The 18804-nt window shown below is 32.9% G+C and overlaps 1 protein-coding gene across 2 annotated transcripts in view; it reads right to left on the reverse strand.

Annotated features, from left to right (window-relative positions):
• Positions 1-1297: 1297 nt before the first annotated feature.
• The window catches only part of LOC149932029 (uncharacterized), a 32100-nt gene continuing 14593 nt past the window's right edge, over positions 1298-18804 (reverse strand). The window contains exons 3-6 of one of the 2 annotated variants that reach the window (XM_090155580.1): positions 12021-12103; positions 2874-3160; positions 2413-2816; positions 1298-2304 (exon numbers count right to left, since the gene is read on the reverse strand). In XM_090155580.1, coding sequence (XP_090011706.1) covers positions 1955-2304; positions 2413-2816; positions 2874-3160; positions 12021-12103 — 1124 coding nt within the window. In that variant the 3' untranslated portion in view covers positions 1298-1954. Of the gene's footprint in view, positions 2305-2400; positions 2817-2873; positions 3161-12020; positions 12104-18804 lie in introns of both variants that reach the window. The other variant, XM_090155579.1, reaches the window with a different exon arrangement.

Here is an 18804-nt window from a genome sequence, read left to right on the forward strand (position 1 = left end):
TTAAATGTTGCTCTTACGTCACAGTCTCTTACTTTTACAAGGCTACGAGCGCGCGCTACAGTCGCCAGAGGAATATTGTTTTTTTTGCTGGCGAGCGTGCAAATCGCGCGTGCTAAGAAAATACTAATAAAACTGGGTCTTGTGACGTAAGAGCAACATTTTAGCAAGCTGAACACGACCACTTATTATTTTATTAAATCAACTGTTAGAATCTGTTAACAAAGTAAGTGTTTAAATATCGTACATTTTTAAATAAAATTAAATAATATATTGATATGAATAATACTTCTATAGGTTAGGTGGGGTTAGGCTGGGTTAAATCGGTTAGGTTAGGTTAGGTCAGATTAGGTCGGCTTAGGTCGCATTAGGTTTTAGCATAAGTCTATAATATTGTTACATAAGTTTGTCACTTTGGGGAATATTTTACTGAGAGCTAGTCACGGAGTGACGTCATCACAAGAAGAAAATCTCCCCCTAGCGAGGCGCTGTCAAAGACTACGTGTGACACGTTAGCAAGCGGACGCAAAACTGTGATGAAGCCCGTAATGCAGTCTGTCTTGTGAATAGCTCGCAGTAAAACTTTTGTACGTGAAGAATAGGAAGCGTTACACTTATGTAATAATCTTATGTACTTATGGTTTTAGTTACCTTATCCAATTTTTATTCGAATCATTATTTTAGATAGACCAAGAATATTCAATATAGACTAAATACAAAATTAATTTCAGTCATATTTAACTCAATATGACTGAATCTTATTTTCTCACCGTAAGCCTTTATTTATTTAAATATCGATTTTTTTGTCGGGGGCCTCAAAACTTATTAATGACCCTCATTTCTGTACTGCAAATGCTAATTCTTTTCATTTCGAAGCTAATATCTATCATTCACCCCTCCTTAAAAGTCTGACATTTTCAATTTAAAATTGAGCTTTTTCCTTTAGTTCTAAGCCAAATAGTCTTCCTGATTTAATGTATGTCGCCTCTAAGGGTTCATTTTGTTTTTGTCCCCGTTTTGCTCTCGCCGAGACTCGCTTCGCCTTATTTTAAAACATTAATTAGAGCGATTTTCCCAAGATAATGCCATTTTTACCTTGTTCGTTTTTCCTTTCGGACACGGCGTCCGCAGGCCCACCCTCCGGTTCGCCTAATATATATTTAAATGTAAGTTCTATTTAAAAGACAAAAGAAAAACAGGATCTTTACGTAAACAAAAAATTTACTTCAACTTCGCAATTTACCTCGCAAAAAATAAAACGGTTTTTTTAACGAGAAAATACAAAACGTTTCTTTCCACAAAAAATATTAGTTCTTTAACGGTTTTTTTTCTTAAACCGCGTAATTTTCAATTCATTGATGATACGTCTATTATTTTGGATTGGTTAATATATACTATTTTTTATATAAATTTGTTTATCTTTATAAATAACGCATTTACTATGTACAATCTCTTGAAACGTAGGATTATATTGGGCCTTGGCCCTATAATTTCTTTTAATTATAAATAGACGTATCAACATTGATTTGATTATCCATATTTAGGAAGACGGCAGGGTTCGGATTTCGTTGTTTTTACTGGTTTTGAAACCCGCTTGTAAACGTTAAGTCGCTAAACCTAAAATGTTTTTTTTTTCATTTTATTAAGACGGAACTATTAGGCACTTTGACTTTAAGATTAACTAACTCGGAAAATCGAAAGAAAGGGGAGATAATTAATATAAAGGAAACAATAATTAATGCCTAAAAGGAGTATGAAACTGCGAAAAAACTCTTCTTAGTGGTTGCTTGCTTGGAGTTCTTCGTAGAAGCACTCGCGGGAGGTTGACAGTAGTATAAGGAATGGTTACGGACGATCTTTTGGTCACATATTGTTCATGGCAGTGAAGTCCTTGTTGGCGATCACTATCTTTAATGTTAATCACGCGAGTGTCTTCTCACGTAGTTAGCGGTTGGCTTCAATGATGGCCGTGGCCGAACGAGGCGACAGGAGAAGCGTGAATTCCTACACCGCCTCCGCCGCCTTTGTTACCGCCCAGCCCTACACCTTTCTCCAGGACGACACCGAAGACCACCCGGCCGTTGAGATTGACCTTTGGCTTGGGCAGGAACGGCAGGAAGATACTCTTCATGAGGCCTAAAGGTGATATGGAGGCCGAATGACCTCCCCCGTAGCCTCCCCCCGAGGACCCGTGCGGCCCTCCTCCTATCGTGATGGTCACTCCCTTGTTAGGACCGCCTCCTCCTTGCTCCCATTGACCCGACTGACCGGTTTCGGCCGTTCCCCAACGATTCGAGTCTTGGTAGGCTGGAATTTAGAAAACATAACTTAGATTAGTAGTTACCTTATCGGATTGTAGGGTACCCATATTTCATTAATATCGAGTTTTAGAGAGGTTCGCACCTTGATTGTTACCTGGGTTGTTGACCTGTGGTGGTGGTGGTGGTGGTAGGGGTGGGAAATGATGAAGCTGTTGGTTTTGTTGGGGTGGCGGTGGAGGGGGTGGATAGAACCTTTGTTGGTTTTGTTGGTGTTGGTGCTGCGGTGGAGGGGGAGGGGGAGGAGGTGGCAGGTGGGACCTTTCTTGCGTGTGTTGCGGGGGTGGAGGTGGGGGTGGAGGAGGCAGGTTGTAAGTTGGTTGGGCCTGCTGAGGCGGCGGGGGTGGTGGAGGGGGTGGAGGGTTCTGAAGGCCGCCGTTCATCAAGAGGTCGTGCATGGCCATGACGGGGTTTGGTTGATCTTGTTGTTGGCTCGATTCGTTCGGAGGTGGGAGACCCTGAGGCACTTGGTTTCCGGAACTGCTAGGTTCCTCGCCGTACCTTTATAAAACGAAGAGTTAATAAATATTCCCACTCTATAATTCCGAATGTATTTACCTGTTGGGTTCTGGGTGGTTGTTGTTCTTTGGTGGATCGGAATTGGGCGCTATGTGTATGAACGTCGGGTTCTGCCCGTTGCCGTCCTTGAGTTTGTTGAGAAAGCGGTTGACCTCTCCGGACATTTGCTGTCCGTTTCCCTGCATTTGGTTGTACACCGATGGATTTCGGTTCTGGTCGTAATTCCCGGAATAGTACTCATTGCCCTTGACGTTGACGGAATGGACATTTTGACCATAGTTCATATCCGGTCGGTCCTCCAAATATGGCAATTGACCGTTCGTTGCCTAAACCAATCGCAGAAAATAATAAAAAATAATTTATTATATACCCCCAAAAACTTTGCTAGGCATAATTGTTCCGCGTATAGATTTGGGGGTGTCTCGTGAACAGCATTGCCAGACGAACGATAATTATCGTACACGTCGATAATTTAGAGATAATTTTTGGGACGTACGATATTTTCAATTTCGTACTATATAGTACGTATTTTTCGATAATTGTACAATAAATTTCTAAATTGGCTGAAAACCAGTTAAAACTGCGACCTTTAAACATAAGTTTCAATCGTGTTATTAGAAATTTTGATGTCACAAGTTTAACGTCAGTATTTCATACAAAATTCAAATTAGTCGCCAGTTTTCAGAAGTACCATAATGTATTTCCAAAAGTAAATGAACCGAAGTTATCGAAATAGCGCTCAGAATCGGAGGGCGTTTTCCTTGTGAAAATGATGAGAAAATCGAGTCAAATAAAAGCTAATTTCCATCCCCGTCTTTTGAGGCGATAAATTGCACTTGGGAATGGTGGGTATAGCTATTTCTATGTATCAAAAATGGTTTCATAAAAACCAAAACTTTTTTTCCGGTGTAGGAGCGCGCGCAATTTCAAATTCGAGGTCAAAATGCAACTTCATAAGGAAAACGCCTCCAACATGGGTTCATGAAATCGATGATATTTTGGTTCTGGTACGATAATTTGAGTTTCAGGAACTGGCAACGCTGCTCGTGAAAGTAAAAGCGGTTCTTTTTCAAATCATAACTCGAATGATATTGTAAACCAAGTATGACCCAATTTTCGGGGCGCTTGTCAGACAATCTTTCTGTCGTTATTCGAGTTTGAAACTAGTCAGACCTATAAATAAATTCATCGGCCAGAACTCGTTCTTAAGATAAACCTCCTCCGTTCTACATGTTACGAATGTATTACCTTTTTATTATTAGAAATCTGACAAATTTGTTTTCTCGTTTGAGGGCGGAAGGAAAAATAAGGCACGCGGCATTCCCTTATTGACCCAGTAATAATGAGAAAAGGAACGTCCTTCTAAAGGACTTCTTAAAACCCACTCGCTTCTAAAGCCCCGCTCACAGTTGAGAGTTCGCATCTTGCGCGAAATCGCTTTATCCCGGTTCGGTTATAGCCAAGGCTTCACGTCATTTCAAATTATAAACAGAATTTCGAAAAAACCGCCGACCAATTTAGGAAACAAATTTCGGCGGCACATTTTAGGAATCAAAAAACGGTTCTGCCAGATAAAAGTTTATCTGCCAGATTTCGTTTATTTTGTTTGAAATACTCCGAAATTTAAGTACTTTTAATTTTCCCGCCAAATCTAGAGGTAAAATTTATATTTTTGCGGCGTAGTTATCGATTAAGACTATTAGTTAATCATGTTTACTATTAATACAGTAATATTATTTGACGTAATTTCGAATTTTAATCGCGTTATTTTTGTAAATACAAGCAATTTTAGTTCCCAGCATGGTCGTTTTGAATTTGAAAGCGATTTCTCACGCTGATTTTGGAAACAAGTTATCTAAACGAAGCGATTTTAGGAGTAAGTGTGAACGTGGCTAGTAGTTCAGTCAACTCGAGGTATAAAGTGGGGGTTAAGTCTGCGCGCCGTTACCTTTGACTGATTACCAAGCTAGTTATAATAATCGGAATGGAAACTAGATGGAGCGTAGCGAGCGGTTTCCTTTTGTTCAAATTATGCGGTTTTAGCGCCACTATTACGAGCTTTTTTGTCTTTTCTTACGCCAAAATTAGCGATACGCGACGCCGATTATTGAATATTTACTTCGTCTATTTGTTTTCGAAAATGTATGACGGTTTTTACGAAAGTCCCTGACTTTGAATTAGGCCTTGGCGCTTCTATTTTGGGTCTGTCTCGCTTGCTTGGTTTTTTGCCGTTCCTTCACGCGCTTTTCATCCAACTAGAGCAAAATGTTTTCCCTCGCTGTCTAAGTTCTTTATTGTTTTTAGTCATTTTACATAATTTATTTAATCATATCTTGTTTGTAAATTGTTCGCCTAAACAATTTTTAGGGAAAAAATTATTGCGCATCTAATGGAAGTACGCGGTACATACCCAAAAGTACACTGGAAATAAGATTATATATTTGGAAATTGTTTTTTTTAAAGATTTGTAAATTTTTTTAAGGTCATTGCGCAAAATACGATTTAAAATAATTTAAATATTATATTTAAATTAATTGAGTGTCTTGGACAAGTAGCTAGAAATACTTTATATTATATTTAAATTTAAATATCATTTAAAATAATTTAAATATTATATTTAAATTAATTGAGTGTCTTGCACAAGTAGCTAGAAATACTTTATATTATATTTAAATTTAAATATCATTTAAAATAATTTAAATATTATATTTAAATTAATTGAGTGTCTTGCACAAGTAGCTACAAATACTATACATTATATTTAAATTTAAATATCATTTAAAATAATTTAAATATTATATTTAAATTTAAATATCATTTAAAATAATTTAAATATTATATTTCAATTAATTGAGTGTCTTGCACAAGTAGCTAGAAATATTTTATATTATATTTAAATTTAAATATCATTTAAAATAATTTAAATATTATATTTAAATTAATTGAGTGTCTTGCACAAGTAGCTAGAAATACTTTATATTATATTTAAATTTAATTATCATTTAAAATAATTTAAAATAATTTAAATTTTATATTTAAATTTAAATATTTTTTAAAATAATATTTCGTAAATTAAATCAGATATTGAATGTTTTTTGAATTGGAAATTATATTTTTATAATAATAATAATAATTTTGATGTCCTATATTGTTTTGTCCTGTTTTGTATCCAAAAATGCATTAAACTATCCCCAAAAGCACGAAAAATTAAGTTACTTATTGTAATAATATTTTATTAATTTTTTTAATTTTAGTGTGCAAAAGAAAAAACTTCATTATTCTTATTGTTTTTATAAGGATCAATTTTTCCCAGCCACAACAGAAAAAATAATAATTAATAATATTTAATTTTAGAGTGCATATATTTTACTTTTACAATAATTGGTTAGATACCCTCAAAACAACAAAACAAATAAGTGAATTATTTTTATAACGATCCATTTTTCAAAGCCCCAAAAGAAAAACGAAGTTTTAATCATATTTAATAATTATTTTAATTTTAGAGTCTATAGATATTACTTTTACCATAGTTGGTTGCATAATTCCCAAGTCTATTTTAGACTTTAGAATGTAGACAAAAGAACAAAGCTATTTTACGGAACAACGACTTAAAATAGAAGTCGTGTTATACACAAATTAATTTTTAGGTGTGTAAATAACAAACTGTAGGCGTAGTACTAAAAAACGGGTGATAAAAACGACATAACGACCGTATAATATAAAGCAGGTTCACTCTGTACCCAGAACTATTGTTATATTCCCATCCATTTTACACATTGTTTTAGGGGTTTTTTTTTTATGACAAGACGCCCTACTTCGTGAGTCCACAATTAGAAGCTAGCCCCTGGTCGTTTGCAAAACACACCGTTCTCCTTAGGGCCTCGAAATAATTTCGCTGGGAAATTGACAACGTGCACTAGCCGCCATCTTAACCAAAGTTATCGCGAAAAATTACAAAAAAAAAGTTACCTGAGTCATGTTTTGTGAAGCCTTTTCGCAATTTTATAACATAAACGTTTTAAATGTTTAAAATACCGTTTGTAATTAAGTGTAATAAAAAATGTTCAGTTACTCAAACAACATAAAAATCAAGTTTTAATCCTAAAAGGAGTAAAAGCTCAAGTTATGGCATTTTCACTTTGAACCTTAACTTGAAGCTGCTATTTTCAGCGAAATAATACCGTAACTTGTAGCAAATTAAAAGTAGTCTATTTTCTCAATCAAATAATATCGTACCTTGAAACTACTATAAAATTAAATTAAATTTCAGATATTTTAAAACCATTTTTTTTTAAAAAACAAGTTAATATATAACCAAAATATTTTTAAAAACAAGTTAATATATAACCAAAATATTTTTAAAAACAAGTTCATATATAACCAAAATATTTTTAAAAACAAGTTAATATATAACCAAAATATTTTTAAAAACAAGTTAATATATAACCAAAATATTTTTAAAAACAAGTTAATATATAACCAAAATATTTTTAAAAACAAGTTAATATATAACCAAAATATTTTTAAAAACAAGTTAATATATAACCAAAATATTTTTAAAAACAAGTTAATATATAACCAAAATATTTTTAAAAACAAGTTAATATATAACCAAAATATTTTTAAAAACAAGTTAATATATAACCAAAATATTTTTAAAAACAAGTTAATATATAACCAAAATATTTTTAAAAACAAGTTAATATATAACCAAAATATTTTTAAAAACAAGTTAATATATAACCAAAATATTTTTAAAAACAAGTTAATATATAACCAAAATATTTTTAAAATCGAGTTACTATATTTTTATTATCTTAATATCTAAAAATTTTTGTTCAATATGATAATATAGAATTAATTATTTGAAAAGTATCCCCTTTCTACGTTAGAAAATGGTTCAAACAGAGTTACGATAATTTAGATATAACAATGTTTTGAACTCAGAGCAAAATACGCCGCGGGTAGAATTTAGATCTGTAATTAAAAAGTAGTTTCTTTAATATCTGGAGTGTTAATGAGTTAACGTATAATTCACGCGAAAGGAAAAGTGCGTTAAGCTTTATTAAGAAAAGATTGCAAGCGCAGGCAGATTGTAGCTGAGAGGCATTTTTCTTCACGTACAAAAATTTCCCGTTTCACGCTTAGAAAATCGAAATAAAATTGAAAAGTTGCAATTATTTTGATGGGGTTGTAAAAGATTATTTTCAATTATTGTCGTTCAATCTAGGACAGGAAATAGTGGTGTGAAATTCAATAATAAATAAATGTATTCTTCGATATTATACGTCTGGACACAAAGGCGACAGATTTTACGTTTTAAAATAGCCCCTTTCTTAATCTATTACGCTAAACATTAATTTATTTCGAGAAAATTGATTGACAATTTGAGGAAAAACTGTCAAGTATATAAATTCCTCGTTTTATTTACGAATGAAAAATAATGTTTATGATCTCTTATAAAATATATTTTAAATAGCTATTTAAAACTGACCATATATTGTGAATAAACCTTGTATGTCAGATAAATATATATCTAGGGTATAGCTCGTTTTCTTAGAACTATTTGTACGCGTCACTTAAATGTGTTAGAAGCCAAAAAAAGTATTTTGGTTTAACAACGAACTCACAATTGAAGTACTTATCATTTAAACTCTTGAGGAAAAAAAACCCTACGTTATTTTATATATTTAATATAAATAAATGTTTATTTTAGTTTCTGTAAATTCTACAAACTAGAGAAACGAATAAAAATTTAATGGACAACATTAGATTTATCTACGTAAATTAACATGTATTTTTTTCCATTGAGCTAGATAGAATATTTAAAATTTTAGCAATTATACGAATGTAAAATGTTTCAAAAACGTGTGGCTGCTACAAAAATTTCATATTCAAATTTTTTGACTTTTCCCGGTGATCCTTGACCTTTAAACGTCTTTACAGAAATGTAGCTGTTTCTAACAGGGTTTTAAAAAACCCGGGTCTTTTTGGGTTTTATTAAAATTTAGACTAACAAGTTAACGTTACAAAAATCGACGTATTTCGATTCGCGATATTAATAAAATTTAAGACATTTCTAGTAAAATCTATGAACCATGTAATTCAAATTTCTTAATAAACATGTGCCACTACCCTCCTACGCATTTACCTGAACTAACGTCTTTAAAAGTCGCTCGATGACTTAGGCCTAAGGTGGTGCCTTGGGTATTACCCTAGCTGATTATTAGCTTTAGTCCCATTCGACCGAAATCCCATTCGACCGAAGGCGGTTTTTGAGGTGTCCCATTCGACCGAATTCCGCCGAAACGTGCGGTTTTTATGTGTTCCATTCGACCGAACGCTGCTATATAAATTGGCTTTTGGAATGAGCATGAATTATATTTTTATCTTCACCTAGTCAAGAAAAGTAACTGAACCAAAACTGAAATAGTAAACTTAACCAACTCTAACCTAAACTAACCTAACCTAACCTAACCTAACCTAACCTGAACATGGATCTTCGATAGTACATACCTTATAAATAAAATACCAAATCACCCCGCCAATTGGGCTAAATTTTAAAATTCTTTCGGTCGAATGGGATTTCGGTCGAATGGGAATAAACGGATTATTATTATTATTATTATTACTACTAAAATAAGTGTTTCTTATATAAAAAAACAACTAACTTTTTTTTAAAATTGGGTTTTTTTCAGTGTGGTCGTACGCGTTTTTTATTTCGAACCCTCGTTTCTAACGATATTTTACTTACATTTTATGAAAATTCCAAAATGTTTTCAGCTAAGATTAAAAGTCCCTAAAGGCCAAATTTATGTAATCTCGATTTTCAAATTACATTATTTCGGAATGTGTGTGACTGGGTAACTAAGTGTCTCGGACACGCGCAGCTAGTCAGGGTCAACGAGTTAATGCTCTGTCGGTCGTTTCCGGTTATTAAACGAATCATTTAAAAAGACCGGTGTGTAAAATATTTCCCACTGAACACGGGGACTCACAGTCAAGCGTAAAGAAAAATTGTATGTTTTGTATTATAACCGTCCAGGCACGCGACTCAATGGATGGCTCTCTTTAGTTATCAAACTCACGAAATGACCTTTGATTTCACCAAGGACAAATGTATTCAACGCTGTTATACTGTAATTACGTCGATGACACTATACAATTACAATCTGATTATATTTGTAACGGACACACCTATGAATTAGCTTTTGAAACTAGCTCCATTTCAACTATTAACACGCGGTTGTAATTATTTGGTCCGAGTTTCGCGTCTTTTTGATTGCTCGAAAACCTATCGGTACGAGCTTTTGTAAGGATTTAATTTTCTTCAAATTTGTTTAGGGTTTAGCTTTTTGATCCCTTTTCTTAATGGACTAATCTACTTTTTCGCAAATTTTATCATCCTTTGCATTACAGTCCATAGGTGGTTCCTTTTAACTTAACACGCGGTTGTAATTAGTACAATTTGCGCGGTTTGCCCATAGCTACTGTCGAACGCCCGCCTAAAGCATCTTCTATTATATTCGGTCAAAAATTATTAGATTACGGGATAAGAATACTAATTTTCTTTCATTAAGGATATCGTCGTATTTCTTTGAATATAATTTAAATATTCGGATTGAGGTGGCCGATTTCTACAGAAAAAGGTTAAATAGCGAAATATATGCTAGATGGGAAATATGACGTATTTTTTGTGGGGTAGTTCAATTCTCACGAGAGCCAGGGTCTGGGTCATTATTGGAATGAGTTTTTTTTTCTGAGCGGAAGCCAGCTCTTGCGTCCTAAATAATATTTGACCGAAAAGATTGAAATATTTTTGTGTATGTAATCCTGACGTGATCACTAACGTTAGATTTCTCCAAAAAAGGTTGAAATTTTATAAATACGTCAATTGATATAACCTCTAAAATATTTTCTTCATAAAATGTTTTGTAAAAGTTAATAATAAGCTTCTTCATTGTTTGGCGAAGATCAAAGTGTATTAAATTTTAACAGACTATGATCAAATTGTAATATCTTTTAACGGGCTAAAATCAAAGTTTAATACCTTTCATCTGGCTAAGATCGAAGTGTAGTATTTATCAAATGGTTAAGATCAAAGTGTAGTATTTTTCAACTGACTAAGATCAATATGTAGAATTTTTCAACTGGATAAAATCAAAGTGTTGTATTTTTCAACTGACTAAGATCAAAATGTAAAATTTTTCAACTGGATAAAATCAAAGTGTTGTATTTTTCAACTGGCTAAGATCAAAGTGTAGTATTTTTCAACTGTATAAGATTAAAGTGTAGTATCTCACTCTTCCGGAATGAGGGGGACTATAAATCGTCTCAACTTGTTAGTCATTTTAAAATATAATTTGTATATTCAAACTATGTTTGCCGTTTTCAATAGAAAAAAAGGTTCAAAAGAAAAAATATTGGTTGAAAATATTAATTATTTTTGCCATTATTAGAAAAATATTTTTTTAGAACGTAGACTCCCTCTTGGCGTCCTACATTAGCCTGTCTGTAGCAGCTGATTCCGCTTTTGTAGTTTGTAATCTTTCGATATCATACAATGTGAAGTTCAAGGAGAAATAGAGTCTGTTTTGGGAAACGCTTTGAGGATACGTGACTGCGACCTCCCCCACCAGGCGGCGACACCGATACGATACTACCCGCGTAGGTTTATTAGCCTCCAAATAGAGGTCATTACCTTTTGTAAAAGAATTAATATTTAAGTACGTCTGCTGGTGTTCCCTCGCCCGTATTGGGGCGCGTGGGTCGTACCCTCTCCCCCACTTTTGTTTCTACCACCAGGTAATTAGCCGCGTTTGTTTCCCCTTTCTTAAAAGTCGCTGATGTCACGCGGGTAAGCGACGAGGTGAACCTTGACCTCTCACCCATTACCGAGAAGCGGAGGAACGCGTTTTATTTGGGATTATCCGCAAAACGCCCTCGATTTTTGGGGAAAATATTTTACCGTGTTTGATGGCCTTTAAAAATAAACCCTGAATAAGGGTAAAATTCTTATTATTTTTAAAGGTTACACTTATGTGGTTAATTTAACGTAACATTTTTAGTTTCGTTTTGTCTTCTGACGCGTGTAACATTTATTTTCGCTTTTTTGATGATTCACAGGTTTTTAAAAAGACCTTCACGTGTGGTTATTTATCGCTAGAAACAATGAAGTGAACTCACCTGTAGAAGTCCAGAGTCCACTTTATTCGTTTCACGTCCAGGCAGCATGATCACTTCAGCGCTGACTGCCCACGCTACCACTCCTGAAATTAGAGGAAACAAGTTTCAATTTATATTCAAATTAGATCTAAAAGGTTAAAATTAATTTTAAAATTATAGCTAAAAAGGTTTAAATTAATTTTAAAATTATAGCTAAAAAGGTTTAAATTAATTTTAAAATTATAGCTAAAAAGGTTTAAATTAATTTTAAAATTATAGCTAAAAAGGTTTAAATTAATGTTAATATTAGAAATAAAAAGATTTAAATTAATATTAATATTAGAAATAAAAGATTTAAATTAATATTAATATTAGAAATAAAAGATTTAAATTAATATTAATATTAGAAATAAAAGAATAAAATTAATATTAAAATTGGAGCCAAAAAACCTAAAATTAATATTGAAATTGTAGCTAAAAACCTAAAATTCATATTGAAATTGGAGATAAAAAACCTAAAATTAATATTGAAATTGTAGCTAAAAACCTAAAATTCATATTGAAATTGGAGATAAAAAACCTAAAATTCATATTGAAATTGGAGCTAAAAAGCCTAAAATTCATATTGAAATTAGAGCTAAGGAGGTTAACATTAATATTAAAATTAGAGCAAACAAAGGTAAATTAATATTACAATTACAGCTAACAAGATTAAAAGTAATATTAAAATTGAAGCTAAAAAGGCTAAAAATGAATATTAAAATTAAAGTAAAACCGTGAAATTAATATTAAAATTAAAGTAAAAACGTGAAAATAATATTAAAATTAAAGTAAAAACGTGAAAATAATATTAACAAGCATTTAACTATATACCGAAATATTTTCTAGTTTAGTGTGTATTTTTTCGCTATTTCAATACCTAAATTTTTTTAAACAAACGTACGTTTTGCATACAATGGAAGGTCAGCGTTAAGCCTAACTATAAATCAGGCTATTAAGATTTTGTATGGATTATTTCCGAGATTAATTTCACAACCGGATGTAGACAGTAAGCATTTAAACATCAGTATGAAAACGAGATAGGTCGCGAAAAATGTTACGTCTTAACCTTGTCTTACTCGAGCTTTAAAAATGGAAGTTGAATTATTTTGCGTTTAATAAGAAAAATTATCTCATGTTCCATTAATCCCATTAACAGCGATCTTATTAAGAGAAGAAATTTGATCGCGTTCTTATTTATCTACCCAAAATGACGTGGGACGCCAAAGGGTTAATCCCGATTGCGCATTCGAAGATAATTCCCCCAAAATATGAACGTAAAAAAGAATTTAAAACATCCCAGACGCTCGTATAATTTAGGCTAAATCCTTCTACGTGTCTGAAATAACCTTCTTTGAAATTTAAAACGGGCAATTTTTGCAAACCCTAATCTCACGCTATCATCGCGTTGGACTTTGATCTCTTTTTACGAAGAAATTACGAATTCAAGTCGTGTTGCTCTTTTTTGTCCAATCAGAACAAGTTTACAGAAATAATTTCCGGGTATTCTGACAAAAAAATCTAACATACAGACCGCATTTTAAAAATTGGTTAATTTGTTTCGATATCTCAATAGTATAATGGTAGCTTCGGTATTTTGTAAACTGGTCACTTGTAAACATCGATTTGATGGGATACCTTCAATTTTTTTTTGAATTTATGTTTTTCTATATAATTTATGAAATCTTATACAAGTCTGTAGAAGGCCTAATGTTTTCTTTATAAAGCGCTGTATGAATGTTACCATAAGTAACATAATCACTTATAAGTATGCCTCTGTATAATATTTCTATATTAAACAATTTCAATGAGACCTTGTTCCATATTAAAATTGGAACTAAAAAGGCTAAAATTAATATTAAAATTAAATCTAGTTCTTGTTAAAATGAAGATTAAAATTAAACAAACTTAAATTAATATTAAAATCAAAATTGGTAAATTTCAATATTAATTGTGCTATTGAAAAGGTTACCATGGAAACCAAAGCTTAAGATGCGTTTTCATCACGGAGTTCGAAGTGATGTAATTTTCGTCATATCCCGTGAGCAAGACATAATAGAAATTTCATAGTTTTTACAATTTATAATGAAGAATGCCCTAAAGGTCTATAGAAATTATATAGATTTCCTATTATAGTTCTATAGAATTTCTGTAAGGATATCAACTCGTTAAATTACGAAATATAATATGATTTAAAACTTATGAAGAAGTGCTTAATAGAAGCTAAAAAAGTGTAGCCTTTTACAGCACGGGATTCACCCGTTTAATATCAAAATCACTTTAATCCAAATATGAAGAGATTAGGGTTAATGTTCAACAAAACGATTCGGTTACGTGAAAAACGTTTTCTATATTTTTTATTATATTCTAAGGAAATCACCGTTCTTATAAATATATTCTAAAGTATTTTTTAGTATATTGAAGATTTCTACAGTAATCAAAGGCTAGCTGATACTTGGTACGAAGCGCGAGAGATGGTATTGCCACATTGTTCGATAAATCAAGTGACTAAAAGATATATATAAAAGCTGATGTGTTATATATCAGAATGCGCTGAAGCGGATCTACGGGCATTCTAACACTGTTATTGTAGCGGCAGATATCTATTATACAAGACACCGTTTGATTGCTGTTTCTAAAGAACTCAAAACCGAAAGAAAAACTGTAACCCCCGTACAAGCTAGAGTAGCTTTTGCCATTTTTTTATTCTCGCTATTTATAGCAGTTGGCCCAAATTTTCGCTTCAAAATCGTATCGAAATAATACCAAATAAAATGTACCTCACTGGGGGTATGAAATATAGTTCTATTGTACGAAATGATAATAATAGGTCACTATACGATAAAAGAGTATAACTCTTATTAAAGATTTCACTTCGCCGGTTTTTCAAATTGTATAATTTCGTCGCATTGGGTATTGGGGAAATTAATTAAGGTTAATATGCTAGCGTCTCTGGAATTTAGAAGGGATTTATATATGTCCCATAATTTTTTCTATTGACAATTGTGACCTTGAAGGCTGGAATTATTAAACGATGTTATATGATTTTAATTATTATGTACGTTTTTAATTAACCTGTAATTGAAAATAAACCGCGTAACGGCTACGGTATAGATCTTAATTAGTGGGTAATAAAATAAATGTGTTAGTAATATGCCTAGTTTTTCGGGAAATTTGATTTAATACTATCAAATATTACGTTGATGTGCCCGATTTTTTACTATTTAGTTCACGAAAAAAATTATTTTTCAAAACTCAAAATGGTTTCGGTTTTTGTTTTAAAAGAATATTAAATAAAACATTAGTAAGATTTTAAAATAAACGCAATCGGGTTTAACGTTTCCTACAGAAAAAATTCTCAAAATAAAAACCAAATTTTGCCGAGAATGATTTGCTAAAACTCTTCTCAGCTAGCGGAATAAAATTAGTTCCAGTTTCGTATTTTAGACGGTTTATTTCGGCGAAGAAAAAATATCAAAACGCGTTTAAAATTTGCATAACGGTGTAATAAAATATCCGAGAATCGTTTCCATCGAGTGAAGTAGGCCAACCACGCCGTCATAAACCCGTATCGGAATCTTCAGCTATGTACCTGAAACGAATCCACTTTCGTAGACAAACGGGGCAGCCTAAATTTTCATCCTCATTTATAATATGACGACTTTAGGCGCTCGTTTTAATAAGAAACGGCTAAAGCTAACGTTGCGTAGAACCTTTTTTTGTAACGAAGGAAAAGCTAAGTTTCCACTTGAGAAATATAACCAAAATTCATTTCCTTTTTTTTTCGTTATTGAATAGAATCAGGGAAAATGGTTTATTTTCTATCGTCTCTTATGGATGGGATGTTAAAGATAAAGGTGCCTTTTTAGGTTAAGATCGTCTACGCTTCAAATCATGACTTATGAAGTTGCGTCTAGACTAAGAACGCGAGCAAATTGAATTGATTTGGTCGTCACCTAGGCGAGAAAGACTATTTGTAGTATTTTGACGTTCTTGAGATGGTCTATTAATATTTATTTTCAATGTTTTTTTTGGGGGTGCTACGATTGACCAACTTTTTTGTAATTGGGCATAAGCACCCTTTTTATTTTTGGTACTTTTGTTTTATTGTTTAAGGAAAATATTAAATATTCCTTTAAATTTTTGCTTGAAATTTATAGTATTTTTTAAATAGACTACAGAAATCTGGTAACGGTTTTTTGATGTTATCATATTTTTTGAAACTACGAAATCTGATTTTTGGTACTTAATTCTGGTTAAAATATTGTTATTTTAGAAACATTATACCGCAATCCTAGACAATCCTTAGTTCTTATGTAATCCTACGCAGTCCTATATAATCCTACGATCTTATGTAATCCTACGCAATCCTATATAATCCTACGCAATCCTACACAATCCTACGCAATCCTACACACAATCTTACGGCCATCCTATATCCATCCCTCGATATACTTTCAAGTTGATGAGCTTTTAGCTGATTTCTAGTATATATTATATATATATATATATTATATATATATATATTTATATATATATATATATATATTATATTAAAAAAACTGATAATTAATTAAAGTGAAATATTTACTCTGTCCATCAGATTTCGATTTTTAACTGTCAATTAAAAAATCCGATCGAAATTACGAAATAAGTGCAAAATTAAAAATTGCAGTAACTAGGTACTAATTTATGCAAAGTAACAAACTATCATGATACAATGTTACCCATCGTGTTTTGTTGAAAATAAGCGAGGTGTTGTTTATTTGAGGGGGTTTTTACTGGCATATTATTTCAGTTTAATATGGCCGAGTGTCGAATTGAGAGCAGTTACGCGAATCTGATAAGCAGCAGCGCTTTAATATTGGGCGCGGTTATAATTTTCTCGGGTATATAATGTTACTGGTAGACACCGGCGTACTTGTTGCTGTTATATAGTCCTACTTTTTTCGTCTCGCTATAGTCATTATCAGGGAAAACCTATTCAATGGGTCAAGTGTTTATTTCACTGCAGGCGGGGTCTTCATGCGATAAAATGTAACGAAAAGGGAGTGTAATTGTCAGTAAGATTTCAGAAGCTTTTGTCTCGAAACTTTGAAATAATAATAAGCTACGTTTATCACCTGCATTGCAACCGTCGATACAGGAGGTTTTAAAACGCGTGGGAGGGTTGCCCTACAAATAACCATACAATAACTATGGCTTTAAAACCTCCGCAAGCTTTTATTTTAAGAGGAAAAAAGAGTACTCGAAAGCTGGGATCGAATCCGGCTCCTCTTGTTGCGAGGCGAAAGTGCTAACCACTTCGCCACTCTGTTCTAAAACAACTGATATTAGTACTGGTTCGTCTTTAAGGAAGTGAATAAGGTTAAGTCTCCAAAATACATATCAGCAGGGCCACCGAGACCGGACCCGGGCCCCGGAAAAATATCAATTTCGGGCCCGTATAAAGCCGTAACTATTTTAGATAACTAAACATTTTAAGGGTGAAGCAGGGAATATAAAGCCCCAGGAATGGAAGGTGTAGCTCCGTCTAGTGGAACTTTTGCGCCTCTCGTTTTTAAAGAGAGACCGGGTTGCGTTAACCGTTTCCGGTTCCCTGATTTGCTTTGCCGGAAGTTTCTAGCTCAACCAAAACACGCGGCCAATAATATCAATCCTTCCATTCCTGGGGCTTTATATTCTTTGGGTGAAGTATACCACGTTGGTTCCGAATCGGACCACGAGGCTGCGCAGGGGGTATGCTCCTGGAAAATATTAATTTAGGGCCCCCATAGAGTCCTAACTATTGGAGATAACTATACATTTTAGTAACGTAATTAAAATGAGTATGATTCTTGTACATTTCTTTAACACTGAAAATTTAGTAAAAGGATTAACAAATTCATAATCCCGAAATTTATAAGTAGGTTTGGTGTATTTCCAGTTGGTCGGTCAAATTCAAATAATTCGATCCGATAAAAATAAGAAAAGTTACAAAACACGAGAAATGTTACCTCGTATTTACACTAACAGTAACGCGAGTGTGGAACATAAATCGTTAGGCTTAGCAAATAGTTGAAAATAGCCCGAAACACTCAACGTTTCCGTTGTGAACCGCTCTAATATATAGGGCAAGTGTTTCTAGTCACGTTCGAAGCTACCTCAAAGAGTCGGCTAACCCACTAACGACGTCCTGCGAAGCTCCGATTCTGATTGACCATTTCCTTCTTTGTTTAAAAAAAGTAATTAAAACCGATTCCATTCATTTTTCTTATTGTTAAATTTTCCGTATCTTTCGAATAAAGTCGATGCGAGACATTTTGATCTATCGAGGAGAGCGACTTTTGTTTCAATGAAATTAAAATAATCTCATTAAAAGTTTAAATGAAAGAAAACAATAGTTTGACCCTTTTTGTATTTTTAGTATTTCGACACTGCCTGTTCGGAATTTATAACTCGGTTCGCGTCTTTTGTACAATTATATTTATAAAAAACTTTTCTGAACTCCTACCGTAGAAATGATCGAGTATATTTATCAAAGATCTGCGGTAAGCCACGCAATAAACTTAACAGCGAAGCGGTAACCCAAACAGCAGCTGCTGATGCCAAAAGATCGTGAACGAAGACAGGTTTTATATCGTTTTTAGTGGTTTTTGAGACGCGGGTTCTGTTTTGTACGTTTTACAATTTTATCCTGAAAAACGAGGCTGTTTTGCAGTTAAGGAACGTTTTTCAGGTCGTAGTTTAAATTTTAGGATTCCTTAGAAACTCGCATTTTTCCTCT

This window comes from Leiobunum rupestre, chromosome 8 (assembly GCF_980474605.1).
Source record: "Leiobunum rupestre chromosome 8, qqLeiRupe1.1.hap1, whole genome shotgun sequence".
Taxonomy (NCBI): Eukaryota; Metazoa; Arthropoda; class Arachnida; order Opiliones; family Sclerosomatidae; genus Leiobunum; species Leiobunum rupestre.